This window comes from Gymnogyps californianus, chromosome 10, assembly GCF_018139145.2.
Source record: "Gymnogyps californianus isolate 813 chromosome 10, ASM1813914v2, whole genome shotgun sequence".
Classification (NCBI taxonomy): Eukaryota; Metazoa; Chordata; class Aves; order Accipitriformes; family Cathartidae; genus Gymnogyps; species Gymnogyps californianus.
This window is the reverse complement of record NC_059480.1, coordinates 5,017,554-5,033,841: the sequence shown is the minus strand read 5'-3', so window position 1 is coordinate 5,033,841 and position 16,288 is coordinate 5,017,554. Positions and strand designations below refer to the sequence as shown.

The window sequence follows — 16,288 nt, the reverse complement described above, 5'->3', positions numbered from 1 at the left end:
TCTCATCTTAAACACGTGCATTGCTCTAACAGAATAAGCATATTCTCTAGCTATTTTTTCCAGTTTGCTGTTTTTATCATTGATGTGGAAAGTAGTGCTTGTTTTCTTTATCTGGAACAAAAACATTAGTTCATCTCAGATAGCACAAGCTATTTCATCAGCCGTCAGATGGTAAGGCACTATAAAAGCTGCTGACACGGGACAAATTCAGACCTGTGGTGTGCAGCTTGAAAAGACTTCATGCCCTTGTTATCAGTCCATCGAGATACCCGGCTACTCCCTCAGCAGCAGCAAAGAGAAATAGGAGTTGGTTGTGCTAGAGCCAAATCCCTCTCACCTTACTGAGGCCAGGAGGCAGCAGCGATGTGCGTGGGGAGGCCGGCGTGGATGCAGCAGGTGAGACGGCGCCTGCCTCTTCCCTTCAGTCCTCCGTGTGTGAGCTGTGACACTGCCCTGCGGTGGCCTTGGGCTGGCTGAGGTTAACCTGGGTCTTGTTACGTAGCATGCGCTGAGGTCCAAGAGGGGTTCCTGCAGGGTGCTGGTGAAGCAGACAGCTTCTCTCTGGCTCTCCTCTCCCCCTCGCTGAGTTAGCTCCCAGTCTGGCTCATCCAAGATGCCCACCGAGTCCGTGGCGGGGCTGGTTCCCAGCTACACCCTGCCACCTCTGCTTCTTATCCCGAGAGTGCTTCTTGGTATGAAAGTGCAGGAAAATCATGACTTCACATGAGCCCAGCCCTTCCTCATGACCATATTCTGCCCCTGATTTCTTTGCCAGCCCATAGCCCTGCCCCACCATGCATATCCTCAACCCGTGGTATTGCTAAGACTAGGGAGAACATGGCTCAGTGCATTTTGGTCAAAGTGGGAAGGTTTGCCATAAAATACTTAATATTCAGGCCTACTATGACTCCCCTGACATTATGTGCAAACCAAAGCCAAAAAAGACGATACTCTTAATATGTAATCAGAAAATAGAAAATACAGTATTTTGCCGACAGCTGACTGCAAATCAAAGAAACAGGCTGCACAGCGCTTGGCTAACACCTGCCTTTGCAATATGGGAAAATTCCTGATTTGCACTCTCCTTAATAGAGCAGTCTGGTAGTTGGTTCAGTTTGATGTTAGCAGCTACTATGAGAGACCAGCTGTACGCCTGGACACCTTACGCAAATATTGTGGGGCGTAAGTGTTTTGGAAGTGGCTTGCCAGCTGACGTTTCTCAGTGCATCTAGAATGAAAAGGGCGTGAAGAGCTCTTCCTAGGGTGGTCAGCCAGGACTGTCTCCTAGTCCAAATGTTTTTTGGGTACCCCCGTTTCCTCTAGGAGTTATCCGTGACAAGGCTGGGTTTCAAGGTAGCATCATGGTACTAGTGCTAAAGGCTGTGCTGTCAGTTACTTATCAGCATGCGCTAAATCGTGTTCTCTTTAAAGATATGTATTTCAAGAGAGATGGGGACAGGAACACCTGAAGCAGGAAAAGCTGGGAGGCATAAGGAAGGGGATTTACTTTCATTGCACTACCTCTTTGCGAGGTATTTTTAACATCTGTACCACCTCCAGGCTCGTTTTGCATTAGCTGCAGACACTCTGACATGGTTAAAAAAAACAGATAAGAAAAAAAAAAAAAGCCATGGTCTGAATTACACTGTTTTGTCCTCAGTTCCTGGCTGTGATGCTCATTAGCCTGGATGGGATTTAGGTGTGAAGAGGGAGAGGCCAACAGACCATAGTGCCTACCAGGGACAGTAGGAGAGAACTGGAGCTCCTCGGCTGCCAGGTGCTCTCATGCTCACTGGCTGTACCCGGCCGGGGGCTGCGTCCTGGCGTCCCTGCCGTGCCTGGCAGGGGGGTCTCAGCAGTGTGGGACTTCAGCAAGCCTGGTTGCCTGAGACATGTCCACCCAGAAACCCCCAAGGAGGGGGTTTGGGCTGTAGGTGTCCTGGCACAGGGGGCTGGACTGAGGCAGCCAGGGGTCAGTTTTGGTCTAGGAGCATGAGAAGAATTTTTGGAGCAGTTTGGAGAGCGAGTGGGAGGAGGGTTACAAACATGAGGGAAGAATCATGACGAATTTATCACAGCCTGAAATAAATTAACCTCTGGGAGGAACGATTTTGTAATGATTTGCATTTAGATACTCTGACACATCCAAATAACCCCAAACCTTCTGCAAACATTGTAATGAATTCGATCTCCAACATCCTGCGAGAGGGATAGAAATAGCACTATTTACATTGTTAAAGGAGCCAAGGACTCTTCTCTCGGTATTGCATTTTACACCCCTGGGACTGCCCTTCTCTCTTGTTTTCGTGGCTACGGAGCCTCGTGGTGGGCTGAAACACAGCAGCAGTGAGCAGCTAGAGAGCTTTCCTGAACTCAGTTAGCTGAGATCCTGCTGCCCTGGTGTGTTACACCACACGCCGTGGCCGCAGCGGCTGCCGGCACAGCCCGTGGCAGGTGGGACCATGGCCGAGGGGAGCCTGCGTGGGCCAGGGCAGTGAGGCCAGGAGCACATAGGGGAAGAAGCAGGGAGCTGAGCCCCGTCTCAGCTCATGTCGGTGGTGGCTGCAGGCAGGGCTATTCTCCCTGCAGGGACCCTGCCACAAAGCAGCCCAGCTCCATCCCCGAGGGGAAAGTGATGAAGTGATTTAATATTCAGCACTCTCAAATGCAGTAATGAATTTGATAGCCAAAATGATCTGTTAACCCAGCCAGCTGAGAGGATATTTGAAGGACGATCCAAGCCCGTAGCCACGCAGTGTGATGTTTTCTTGTCATCAGCCTCCTGCCTGTTCCTTTCCACTCCAGGGCAGTTAACCATAAATGAGATATTTGTTCAATGCTGTTTTCATGCGTGCTCTGCCCTGTCTCCGTTTCCAAGAGACCGTGAAGTCGGTGGGTTACATCCCACCCCAACTTCAGCAGCCTTTGCATGGAGAGCCGGCTCTTCCAGGGAGACCCAGATTGAAGCACACATTTTAGCTGCCGAAGGCTTGGGCAAGCCGATAGTTTTCTAAAGGGAAGCCGAGCATCCCAAAGTGCATCTTCTCTTACTTACAAATGTGTCTTAAATCCAGAGTGCTTAGGGCAGCGCGGAGCTGGTATTAGCTGAGCTGTCGAATGCACCCTGGGCACCTCTGTGCTCCACTGCCAGACCTGCTCAGCTGGGGGGTTGCAAGTCAAGGGCTGGGAGAGATGGCTGGATTTCAGATACAGACTCATATGGGATAGTGTAATTCTCTTTGGGCCTGACCGAGAGTTGGCCTGAGTCACTGGGAGTGACTCCTTTATCTTCAAGGAGATTTGGAGCAGCCTTCTGCTTGCTGCTGGTTTGGCTTCTGCCGTGCTCACTTGCTTTCTGTAAAGCTTCTCCAGGGGCTGGGAGCATGCGCTCTCGAGCAAGCGGTTAGCAACATGTCAGCTGTATACAAGGGGAAATTTCTCTGACGCAGCAGTGGAGAGGAGAACGCACACTGTATCTTGCAGATTTACTCCTCGTAAAACACCTCTAGCTCTCCATAGATATCTGCAGATAATCTCCTGCCAAGTGAACCTGGAGATATTTATAGTGCAGCTTCAGCAATGACATAACGGCAAGTTAGCAAACAAATGAACTTTGAAATATAAGGAGAGCAAAAATATGGTCTACAGTGCGTTTATTTTGGAGTCAATAAAAAAAGGTTAAATAATAATAATGAATGTTTCCAGGGTGGGTCAGGTTAAAAAGCAAAGAAAGTAAAGCATTTTCATAGTGCTGTAAGACTGTTTTGTGTGGACTGAGTTTGAATTACAAAGACAAATGATAAAAACTTTGCTTCCCACTGAGATAAAGTGCTGTGGTGCTGAGTACCATACAAATGCCTGCAGAAAGCTAAGATAAATGTTGCTTCAAAAGGGATTGAAACTGCTCCGAGTTCAAGCATTAAAAAAATTCTATATTCAATTCACAAAGTTGTGTAAAATTAAGCAATTTTAGCTACGGGTGTGACTTTTCCCTTACTTTCTGTCTTTTTTCCCCTCTGTCTCTTTCCTCCTCTGTTCCATGGTGCCGGCTGGCTGGAGGTTATTTGAAGCTCTGCTAGCACAGCAAGGTGTTGGACTGATGCCATCCTGCTGAAACACGCTCTCTGCTTTGCCTGGGGTGGGAGCGTGGAGGTTTTTGTCTGGTCATGTCACATTTTAATTAGCGCGCCTCACACTGCTGCTGCTCCTCGTTGTTCGTCAGGGAGCTCGGGCGCAGCACGGCGCTCTTCCTCCCCCTCCCTCTTCCTCCTGGGGGCAGGCCCTGTTCTTCCCCAGAGGCAATCCCCACACTTTCCCCCTTTCTTTTGTTTCTAAAGCCTGTGCGGAGGGAACCCGCCTGTCCAGCAGCTTTGATGAACATGTGGGTGTCTCCTTGCTGGGGTGGCCACATTTGCTCTCCCTATTTTCAGGCAGGTCTCCTGCCTGAATCCTGCCTCAGGGGGTAGGAGAGCATTGCAGGGCCAGGTCCTGCTTGCTGGCAGTAGGCCAGGAGATGGGAGTTCCCCAAGCAGTCGGTTCCCACTGCTTTATCTTGGTTTACCAAAACAGGGGATTTGTAAAGGGTTGTTCGTGGCTTAGGCTGAACCTGCAAGCCCTGGTGGGTAACGGCACATGGAGAAGTGGCGGGAGTGCTCGTGCTTTTGGGTGCTATCAAGTGCAAGGGCTTGCAGGACCAGGAGCTCATCTGGAAAATTTATCAGTGACTGAGCCGATGGTGGTAAAGGCAGTCTTTGGGAACCATTGGGATCCTTTGGGATCTATTTCATTGTTCATAGGCCTTTCACAGAGGCCGAGCACTGAAAAGGCCTCACTTTGTCCTGAGGGCACCAAGAGCAGTGTGGAAGGATGCATACTGCAGTAAAACAACTGTCAACAAAACTTCGATCCTTGTCAGAAATCCTGTGGCAGCAGAAATCAGTCGGAAGAGGCTGGACAAGGAAAAAGTTTTTAATTTGCCATGACAGGAAACAAAGCTGTGTCTTGTCAAAAAATTATAGCTCCCTTTTTCTGCCTGTCTGTTGTGTGTCAGCAATCGTCACAATGACTTTCTTGTACAAATGTAGCTTTACAGAAATGAGCTCAGGGAATGAATTGCAACAATCTAGTTTGTGAAGGAAGGAAAGGCTTAGGCAAGCACTGTAACTTAAATTGTGTTTGGTATTGCAAGCGTTGAGCCACACAATGTTTGTATTTGACTCTTAGTTTTTATATTGAAGCAAGCTGCTGCTTTTCCTGTTGCTTTGACGGTGTGGCACAGTGGTCCCCGGGTACTTGTGGGGAATGGGAGGGGGGTCCTGTGAGAGATGGGAGCCCACGGGACACGCCGCCCTCCCTGACGCTCCTCTCAGCCAGGAGCACAACACAAGCCTGATGATGGGAGTGACTCTCCTACAAAAGCTGGTGAGCAGCAATTCCCGTCACATAGGCAGGAGGGCTGCTCTGTCAGTGCGAACGCACACGATAACCTGTTTTCCAAGGGCAGGCTCACCCCCGCGCCCTGCAGAGGTTGCTCCAGAGCCATCTGTGAGCAGGGACCCGAGGCCCAGCAAAATGCAAACTCATCCTGAATGGCTTCTGCCTAAAGTACATCAACCACAGAGCACTCCTGTCAAAATTGCTCTTAGTCAGGCTACTAATGACATGGCATTCACAAGGGTAGGACACATGCCCAGTTTCAAAGACCCTTTACCCTAAGGCACCCATTTGCGAAGGGCTCTATGCTGGAAATAGCTAAGGACTTTAATGGGAAACTCTGGAGGACTGTGCAAGTTCAGGATTTGAAGCTGTTGAGACACACAAGATAAAACACAATTTTAAATATATGTTTCAGCTCAGCTATGACGTTAAGACAGCAGTCCTGTAAAACTGCCAGCAAAATCATTGGCAATCCCAATCAAATTATGTTAAGCACGGTAACTTCTTTGTAATTGGTTTTTCTCAGTGTGTGCTTGGAACAAGGGTCTTTTTTATTCTTTTAAAAAAAAATAACCCTGATGTTTGATTTCATTCAAATGAATTCTTATTGCTGGGTAAGGAGAAACATAGGGTGTGTTTGCAGGTGGATGTGTCTTTGTTTATAAGGACTTATAAGAACTTAAGCAATTATTTTTAAAATGTTGCTGACTCTGCCTGTGCAAACGCTTGCTTCTCCACAATAAAGAGATTGCAGAGGGCAGGAGGAGCTCCCATACTGGAGAATTTTTCAATTTGATTGCTGAGTCCTCTTACCTTTCCTGTCCTTCCCTATAGCAAAGGGTATATTCAATCAGTGATTATCATAGGAACCCTTTTTTGGGTGGTCTTGTCGCTTTCTAGGAGATAAATTTTTTTTATTGAAAAAATAGTAAATGGGCAGATTTCAAAATGTGTGGAGGGGAATTAGTCACCCAAATTCCACTGGCATTCAGCACGTCTCTGTCTTTTGAAAACTTCTCACTAGTCTCACCTCTCTGCTTATGGAAATACCTTCTCAGGATAGGTTGGGGGGGGGTGGTTTGGGGGGGGAGCACATTGGAGGGGTGTTTTTCTTGACAAAGTAGTTTCAAACAGTTGTTCTAATATACATGTTAAGTCTAATGAGGATGATTAGTATGTCATTTAATCAGAGACTTCCATGTCTTCTGGGGTTCTAGGCAGAGCTGCGTTCTAGGGCAGACTCTGAGCAGGAGACACTTGTATTTCCCTTTTCCTTGCCCCATGTATGAATTTTCTCCTTCACTTTTCCTTCCCTCACAATCAGCAGTGAGAAAATGTGTACCTGCATTCACACCAACCACTGTAGTAATCCAGGATAACTCAAATTAGGGGGTTAGACATGTAAAGCCTGATACAGATCCAGGTTACCAGGGAGCTGGAATATTTTTATGCTGAGGTTGTCTGGGGTGAAATCCTTCCTTTTCCAGGCCTGGCCATTCAACTACATTTTCTCTCATTTTAGGGGAGCACCTGCGAATCTGCCCACAAGGCTATACCTGCTGCACCAGCGAAATGGAGGAGAACTTTGCAAACAAAAGCCGAAGTGAATTTGAAGCCATGGTGAAAGAGTCCGGTCGCTCTGTGCAGACAACCCTGACAGCACAGCACAGAAGCTTTGACAGTAAGTAAAACTTGCTTGGTTCCCCCTGCTCAGGGTCCAGTCGCTGCTTAACTTTCCAAGCACTGTTTGAGCCGGGGGTTCGTGTTCAGCACACCTACCTCCACATCTTACTCAACAGTTTGCGTGAAATGTTGACCTTCAATAGGAATTGTGCCTCTGGCAGTGTTTTTGCAAGATAAAGTCATTTTGAGAACCCCATTTCAGTGAAGCCATTGAAGGAGGCTGACAGACACTCATACCAACAAATTGTGTACCTTGGCACTGACACAGCTTTTACAAGCATGGCGTAATCGGGTCTTACCGCAGCAGCACAACATTTGAGGTAGTGATGTAAAACTTGGCACTATGCCTTGAGCTGTAAGTTGAACAATATGGTAAAGGTGACTGGAGAGCCCTCGATAGGTGGGGAGGGTTTAAGGAGGCATGGATTTTTCTTGTCCTTTCCGTATAGATTGCAAATGAAAAGGACGTTAGTTTACATTAGACGCTTATAGCTTCCAGCTTCATACAAACGTCAGAAAATGTTGTACAGCAGTGAAGGTCTTAGAGACTGTGGTGCATAAGATGATGTGGACAAACATACTCTCCAAAGTACAGTATCCCTCCTAACGTGCTAAGCAAAGGCTAAGGATGGCTCTCTTACTTTTATTGTTCCCTGAAGAATCCATTTTGCAGTGCACAGTAAGTCTCAAGGTCTGAAGGCCGCTGGAAATAAATGGTTTATTGGCAAAATTGAGATGACCTATGATTCAGAAACTGTATCCATTATCAGATTTTGAAGAAGGTCAGACATTTAGAATCACGGTCCTCCTAACTTTATCAACAGTCATCATATGGAGTTATCGTGAAAAGAATAGGAGTTGGGGAAAGAAGCTATAATAGCCAGAAAGGTGGAACTGGAAATTTCAAGCAGTAAATAATAGATCTAAAGAAATAAGCCTGACCTTCAGGGAGCTGATAACCAAGATTAAGTGCTTTTACACTAAATAGGAAGAAAAGGCAGTGCATCTCTGCAAAATGCATTGTAACTGTGTGGCCAAGGTTGACCACAGCAAAGGCATTCGTTTAAAAGCTCAAAATTAATTGATTTTCACCTGCCTTAGAAAGTGATAACCAGGATTTTCAAAAGAGCCTTACAATGCTGGTTGCTCAGACGGATGTCTGAATGGGACCTGACGTAGCTGCCCCTGAGTGCACTCGCTGACCTCTCAAATCCAGGGGTTAATGCAGAACATCTACCAGCCTTGGCACACCTTGCAGCATTGTGCACATCGGCTGGTGTATCTGCTCTTTATTTTTGCCACAGGCACTCAAAAGAACGTAGTTCTACATCTGTTGTGTAAGAGAGTGCAAAATTTGATGGAAGCTTTGAGGATTATATTGATGAGCAGAAATTGCCTAGTGAAGAACTGGTTTAGTATGAGTGTGATGTTTTGGTGGATTAATAATAATAACAGCAATAAGAATAATAGTAAGCAAAACCAAGCATATGAAAGGGGGATGCTTGTCTTGAGATTTCAATTAGAGCTGTAAGGGCTTTCCTTTTTTTGTTTTTGTTCCTCAGCATTTTACAAAAATAGAGCTTTATTTCTGTGGTGCATACCCGAGTTTCTTTTAAGCATCAAAGTAACTGTTCAATAAGCCAAGTATTACTTTAACAGACCATAATGCACAGATCATTGGTGTTTTGCAGAGGGAATAACCTCACTTGAGCCCACAAGGCCAAGATGATGTCTCCTGCTCCCATTATACATTTTTAGTTTGCTTAACTACCCTTGCAATCAATATAAAGTTTATAATTTATGCAAGACATGATTTAAAAAAAAAAAAATTAATCATATTGTGTCTAAGTTTCAAGCATGACTTTACCTATAAGCAGTATTATTATTTTTTCTTTAGCTACTGCATAGATGGTTTAAAACTGAGGGAGTTCTGGTGATGGGGCAATGTAATCGCCTCAGCTCCTGAAACAATGCCACAGAAACCACCCTATCTTCCAGTTAATGTTACTAATCTCACAGTTAACAAGACTTTTTGCAGGTAGTGCTATTCAGAGCTGTTCAATAAATGAGTTTTTTAACGTCAGATTGATGAGTTCTAGTCTTTCTGGCACCGGATGCCTGGTTTTGCTGGATTTCCTTAGCAGCAGCTTAGAGTGCAGGTTTTGGGGTTGCAGAGGTATTGATGCACAGCTTGTCTTCATGTTAGCAATGTCGTTTGGCCTTAGGAGGATGTAGTGGGGGAGGCTCCACTGGATGGGGATGTCCAACCCTTTCTTGTAGTATTTGCAGTCTGGAGGTCAGATTATGCACGTATTCTCTGCTAGCAGGTGTGGCACATTGAACTTTAGGCCTGGAGCTGTCTTTTTTAGATTCATCACAGCAAATCTTGCTTCTGTAATCTCACCACTGATCATGGCAATAGTCTCTGCTTGTAAATCGCCCTGAAGCTCCAGCTAGAAAATAGCAAGGCTACAGCAATCTGCCTCTGAAGTAATATTCTCCATGCTAGTGTTCAACATTTTGCTTCGGAGAATAATTCATCCTTGCAGGTTGTGGTCTGTAAAGCCCTAAATTGTCAGAGTGCCTCTACTCTGAGCTGTGGCTTTGTCCCGTTGCAAGGAATTATAATCTGTTGTTTGAGTCTCACTGGCTGCTTTTGGGGCAAACACTTTGTGGCAAGAGCAGAGAGTCCTTTATATCATACGAAGTATTTTTAGAGAAAATATACATATGCAATACAGATGATATATGATAGGTATAGCCATATATTCAAAAGTGATATATGTGGAATAGGATCCTATGGTTTGAGTGCTCTCTGTGCATAGCAGAGGACACATGCCTTCTGGGATGCCCTTCCTCCAGGATCTGCCAGGGCTAAATTTAAAGTTTAACAGTCTACAGTATTGCTTAGCTGCTTACTAGTGCATTTGTTGTTTTGCTTTAGTTTCCTGTAGTTAGCAGGATTTGGGGGCATCAGATTTGAGCTACACATGTGGTCATTGGCTTGCTGTTAACCTTTTGGCTGAAAAGGTAGCATTTTGCTCTACAAACGATTGGTTTTAATTAAAAAAAAAAAAAAGCACAGACAATGAGTGATGGGAGCATATGCTTTTTATAAGTCAGTGTTAGGGAGGACGTTGAGGTCAGAGTAGCGGTATTTCTTTAGCAGGATTATATGCACAAATTCTTTGTTAATTCTGATGTCCCAGGGCTCTTGGTCAGGCAGGGAGGGGGGTGTAGTTACCTTGGTGCACAGCCTGTGGCAGGGACCTGCTGGAGGCTGCTAGGTTAGTTTTGGTCAGAGTTTATTTGCCTGGAAAATTGTACATACCCCATACTTTAAAAGAAAAACACGAATAGTAAAAATGAAAACAAAATTGGGAGTCTTGGAGGGAGCTGGGACAGTCTCTGTTGAGACTGGTACTAAATATTGTTTTAAAGATGCTACCAACATTATACGTGACTCAGAGATTTTAATTGCAGAATGTGCTTGTTTTCAAACTGGTATCATCTCAGTGGGTGGGAAATTTTTGGTATCTGTTATTATAAAATGAAATACAAGGAACTTTCTTCAAGCAGATGGTTTCAAGAAACTGATGAGAGCTGCCTGTTGCCCCCTCTGCTGGCTGCAGAACAGGAGTTAGCCAGTAAAGTGCTTTGGTTCTTGAATTGTGCTGAGAGCAAATTATAAACATTGGGCAGGTTTGGGGAGATTCCTTGGGAAAATGAGCTTTTTTTTGCGTATCACACAACTGTATGTCAGTGTTGCATAAAGTCATGGGACTTTCGAACTCCTGTCTTTCCAATGAAATTTGTGCCTCCATAATCTGTTACAGAGATGAGCCTGGAAAAACCTCTGGACCGTGCAGGAAAGGCCAGAGGAGTGATTTGTGATGCCTGGTCAGAGCAGTCACGTTCAGAGCCAGCGCGGCCTGGCATGGCAGCGTGAGCTGAGGCTGCATGGCTGGCAGAAGGGGTGGAAAGAGGGAGCAAGAGCAAGTGGTGCTTAGAGTGACAGTGAGGGGCTGCAAGCAGCAAGGAACAAGGCTGTTTTTCTAGTCTTGATGAAAGCTCACTTGTTGAGAGTCTAATCCTTGTCTGTCTCTCTCTTTTCTCCATTTTTCTCCACCTAAATAACTTTTTAATAATACTGTAATGTTGTGCCAATCTTTCCTTCCCAATCACTTTGGTACACTTCGCAAGCGCTCCCTGTGTGACTGCTGACCTTTAGCTGTTAGCCAGGAAATCTGTCCTTTCAGAATTGTTTCATGTTTTCAGGAAATATCAACAAGCCGAACCAAAAATCTTGGCTTTTATTCCACACTGCACAGTCTAAAAATGATTAGTAGCTCTCATAAATTCTGGGATTTTTAAGCTGTGACAATCAAATGCAGATTAAAAATTATGTATTTTATAGGTGGCTGCTCATGGGAAAGCTGATGTCATGTAAAAGCTTTCATAATGTCCAATGTTGGTAGCTGGAAATTGCGTATGCTGAAACACAGACCATGCAGATAATTAATATTATTTGAGAGTTAGTTTTAGACAGTTACATATTTCTTATGAAGATGAATCATTGTTTTAAATGTTACAGGGTGGGGAACATCCTAGAAACTGTTACACACTGATGGTTAAAATTTTAGAGATTTCTTAAAGGCCCTTTGTTTAAAATTCAACCAAATGTGTCTTTGTCAGAGGAACTGACTTATTTAACCCACAGTGCCTAGGGTTTCAGCCCCTAAAAAGACTGGGAAGAGAGGTATATATACATATATTTATTTACATATACTGTGGATGCCTAAGGAAGCTGATCCGGAGGCTGTGGAGTCAGTCCAGCAGGCAGAGCTCTGTCTTACCCTGCTGACTTTAAACACGGACTACAAAATCCAGACCTGAATCTGAATTTTGCCGGTATTTTCTCAGTTGATGATAACATGAACCAAGCCCTGCCAGCCTGAAATTTTAGGGTATCTGAATGTGGTGGCCCATGCACCAAAAGATGTGTTCTGAGAGATGTGGGACAACTCTGTGCAGAAAATGGTTGACACAAGACCGAAGCAATGATTATCTGGGCCACGGGGACTGCAGTGCCCGTGTCCCCAAACGCGTTGCCCCAACACAACTGCTCCGCACTTCCAGCGTCCTGCTGCCACCACTCTCGGCTGCAGGTGTTTCATGGAGGCATCGCATAGTTTGGGTTTGGTGAGGTGCTGTCTAAAAGATACTGTGTTTATGTAGAAATAGGAAAAAATCTTCCAGGGGCTAGTTATGCCTCAAAACATGGAAATGCTGCTGTATTTGAAATAAATTCCTTTGTTTCAAAGGTAGTGGAAGGGAGCACTTCTGGAGTCAGCGGTGTCCGTCTGGCAGTCCCAGCCTCTGCTCGGTGAGCTGGCTGCCTCCCGCCGCCCCTGGCATCGGCACTGGCTGCTCCCTAGGGCCAAGCGTTTGAGTTTGGACTTTAAATGTATTGCTTTTGATTCAGAAGCCCTTAATTAGATGGGAACGCTCTTTTTTGTGGTAACTCCCCACGCTGGGGCTCTGCCCCTGAAATTATGGTGTGTGGCCTCGGTTGGTGGCCTTGGCCATGGGCTCAGCTCTGCGGAAGAGTGCTGACCTCCGGGGCGTCCTCGGGCAGACAGGAGGTGGCAGCGGGTGCCAGCGCCCCGTGGGGCAGCAGGCTCAGCTCTCCCTCTGGTGCGTGGTAGGGACATCAGGATGACTTCCACGGCTCACCTGATGTTTGCCTTTCCAAACATCAGTCTTGCATTGGCCTTCTGCAGGTCTCATAACTGAACATCTAATATCAAGCAGTGCCTGTGCACAGGCGTCTTTTCCAAACTGAAAAGTATAAATGGACCTAAAACACTTCAGGCCCCAAACAAAAAGCTAGTAGAGTCAGGGAAGCTGAGGAAGAGGGGGGAATTAAGGGGAGGAAGGTGTTTGAGATAAGAAGGAAGCTTAAGGATCTTTTTTCCTAGTGAGATGACAAAGAAACAGGAGGAGAAGAAGGCTGGGAGTCAACCACTTTTGCTAAATAGGTGTTCATTACCTGCACTGCATTTCTCTGACAGGCCGGGGATACCCTGTTTGGCAAAATTGTGCTACTCGAAGCACCATTAATTGTTTTGTGCCCACTTCTGCATGGCGCTTGGGCAGCATCATTCAGAAGAAGCCCAGTTGTCCCCCAGTTTTGCCTCTGGGATGCATTATCAAAAGTACTTATAAGAGGAACTGTCAAAGATGATTCCTTTGGCTCCCCTGGACTTCCTTCCCTTAGGGTTGGTTTTGGGATGAGATAGAGAGAGAACGTCCTTTAACCTGGAAATAAAAAAGCAGGGTCCCAGGTGGATCCAGGACAGAGAAACAAATAAGGGGGTTCCCTTGGAGGCCTCCTTAGGAGGAAGGCAGCAAGCACCCACGCTCGCCTCCTGCCTTGTTTCCCCCAAGGAACCACCTTAAGAAAACCCCAGCACGAAGCAGGATTGATGCTAGTCTGGCTGTCACTTCCCTGCAATCATGCTCCACAGAAAGAAGATGCTTTCATGTGTGGTGCTGAGCATCTCGTTTGGTATTTATGGTTTCCTGGAATGGGGTGCGGCGTCTACTGAGGCGCATTCCTGGGCTCGGCAAGATTAATCCTGACAGGTAGCTGCCTCGGGGAAGCAAACGCTTAGGCTCACCTGTAACAGCTCCAGCACCTGGAGTTTTCTCTCCCCTTACAGCCACTTCTCTTCACATTTAATCTGCAAGGCTCCGTTGTGTGCTGCAGGGTATATTGCAATGTATGTGCAACACTTTGCTTAACAGATGGCATAGGCACAATATTCTCTTTTACAGAAAGAAAAGAGAACAAAGCAAGGCAGTGGCAGTGGCTGGGATGAGAGCACTGCACTGGGGTGCCTCCTGCAAGGGCTTGCACACCCCAAGAGATGAGCTGCTTCATCCCTGCAGTAGTCAGGTTAGGTAGAAAAGGTAGATCAGGTATCTCAGTTTCAGCAGCTGTCACCATGTTTTGTCACACACTCAAAAAGAGCTGCCTCTGAGTGCTCAGAAAAAAGTGGAATGTGTATCTGCATGAGGACATAAAAGAAAGCTCCTGCTCTTCTGAGATACTGGATGACACAGGCATATTTTGCAAGAAATTAGTGATGTCTGGATAGTCATTTCAGAAGAACGTGTCGGCAGACTTTATTTTAATGTTCAGGAATTAAAGGACAAATCTCTTCCAAAACCTCTGATTTCACCGAGTAAGCAGCCAAGCAGCCAAACTTTTATTACAAGCACTGGATGTTGCCTTCAGTGACTGAAGAAGCGTTACACCCAGATGGCCGGATGGAGATCAGGGCAGTGAAACGGGAGATGAACAGCTGAGGTTTTTCTGCATAGCTCTGCAGAAGAGCCTGTGTCTTGAACCAGTTTATGCTCAGCCATCTTCCAGCTGGTTTACTGGTTTCCACATGAAGCAGTTTTCACCCTTCAGCTCTCTGATGCCCAGTGTTTCTCATAAGAGGAAAATACTAGGATTTCCTGGGCTACTCTTATTGCAAAGAAATGTAGGTGTTCTGAATCAACTCTTGAGTTGGTAATTCCCCCCTCAGCTATTCCCCCCCAGCTTGGCATTTGCCAAGAATCACATCTCTGTTCCTAGCCAGATGCTGTGGTAATTAGGGAGCATCAAGGACTCCAGTGGCAAGGTGCTGTACCCGCTTATAGATCAGCATACACAATAAGCTTGAAAATACGCCACTGAAATATGTGGCATGTCCTGACATAGGAGGTTATGTTATTTTGAGTACTTCAAGATATTTGTTCTCATTTGAGATGATAGAAGTACTTTGTTCTCTCTCACCAGAAATGCTCGCAGCAAACTGTTGATTCTGCTTTATTAGTTACTGGCATCGAAGTAGTGCATCCATAGAGCCAAAAAGTTTCTTGTTACTGTAATGCACTGCAGGGTATCCTGCCTGCCTGAGACTCAACCTGTGGTCCAAGGACTTTGTTTAAAAACAAAACACCAAGCAAACAAACAAAAAACAGGTTTGGGTGAGTGGACTATGGAGGGAAGAGATGAGTGGAAGGTCATATGATAGGTTTGTGCTAGAGGTGGGAACAGAGCTCAAGTCCCTTGGCTTTGGGTAAGGTGCAGGAGTACCAGAAGTCCCTCTAGTTCATAAAACGCAGTGATCCTCTTCTGGTAAGAGAGCAAAAGACATCATGTCATTGCATGTCTTACAGGGGTTAATCAACCAAGACCTTTCCATACATTCGTTCTCAGCACCTCCAACCTAAGAGGGAATAGGCACTGGCTCTGAATGCAACTTGGGTCATTGGTATGAGTGGTTTTCTGTGTAAGGCTCCTTCCAAAGTAGTAGTAGTGATCAAAATCATGAGGGAGGTCTGCAAACAGCTTGTATAAACGGGGGCAAGGGTATAACAGAGTTTTTTGGCATCTGGTAACCTGTGTGATTAGGGGAGTTGGGCTGATTTTTAGAGAGTAGCATGGGTACTAGTGGTACCAATGGGAGCTTGAAGGTGCTCTGTGCCTATGAAAACTAGGCTGAGAATTGATCTGTCTACAGGGAGAGTCAAAGATAATCCATCTTAGCGGTAAAAGGAAGCTGAATGCCTTCACTGATGAACATTTCACCTTTGTATTTGCTATGGCTGCTTAAGGATGCTTCACTTCTCCCCTGCTTTCCTATTCTCATTTAATTTCCTCCCTTCAGACCAACACAGCTTCTTTCATTTAAAAGCACAGTTAACATGGTGTGATACGTGCAGAGCTTTTTCCAGTGCCTCACTTCCCTTCCAGGCCATGTTGGGGTATTTTGATTCTATTTCTTGTATTTTCTGAAATTAGCCAGGTTAGAGGGAAAGAAAACCCTCATTTTACCCAGCAGTTCATAGCTACTTCTGAAGAAACTGGGTAGTGTTAAGTCATTCTCATTAAACATGCAGATTTGGCCAAGACACCAATGAGCTGAGTTTGTTCCACTGTAAAGAGAAACAGAAATCAGAAAACCCAGCTTCCGTGGGACCTGATTCTGCAAAACGTGAGTCTAGCATCAGGTGCTTTGAGTCAGTGGAGCCAGGGGTAGGATAGACTACAAATTTTACTTCAGCTAGATTGCCGTCTTTAGGAGAGGACATGTAAAAATGATAGGTT

General features: G+C 45.7%; 1 protein-coding gene across 2 annotated transcripts in view; it reads left to right on the top strand.

Moving 5' to 3' along the window:
• Positions 1 to 16,288, top strand: part of GPC1 (glypican 1) — a 315,639-nt gene that overhangs the window by 202,855 nt on the left and 96,496 nt on the right. For both annotated transcript variants that reach the window (XM_050902544.1, XM_050902543.1), the window contains one exon: positions 6,959 to 7,117. In XM_050902544.1, coding sequence (XP_050758501.1) covers positions 7,009 to 7,117 — 109 coding nt within the window. In that variant the 5' untranslated portion in view covers positions 6,959 to 7,008. The remainder of the gene's footprint in view (positions 1 to 6,958; positions 7,118 to 16,288) is intronic.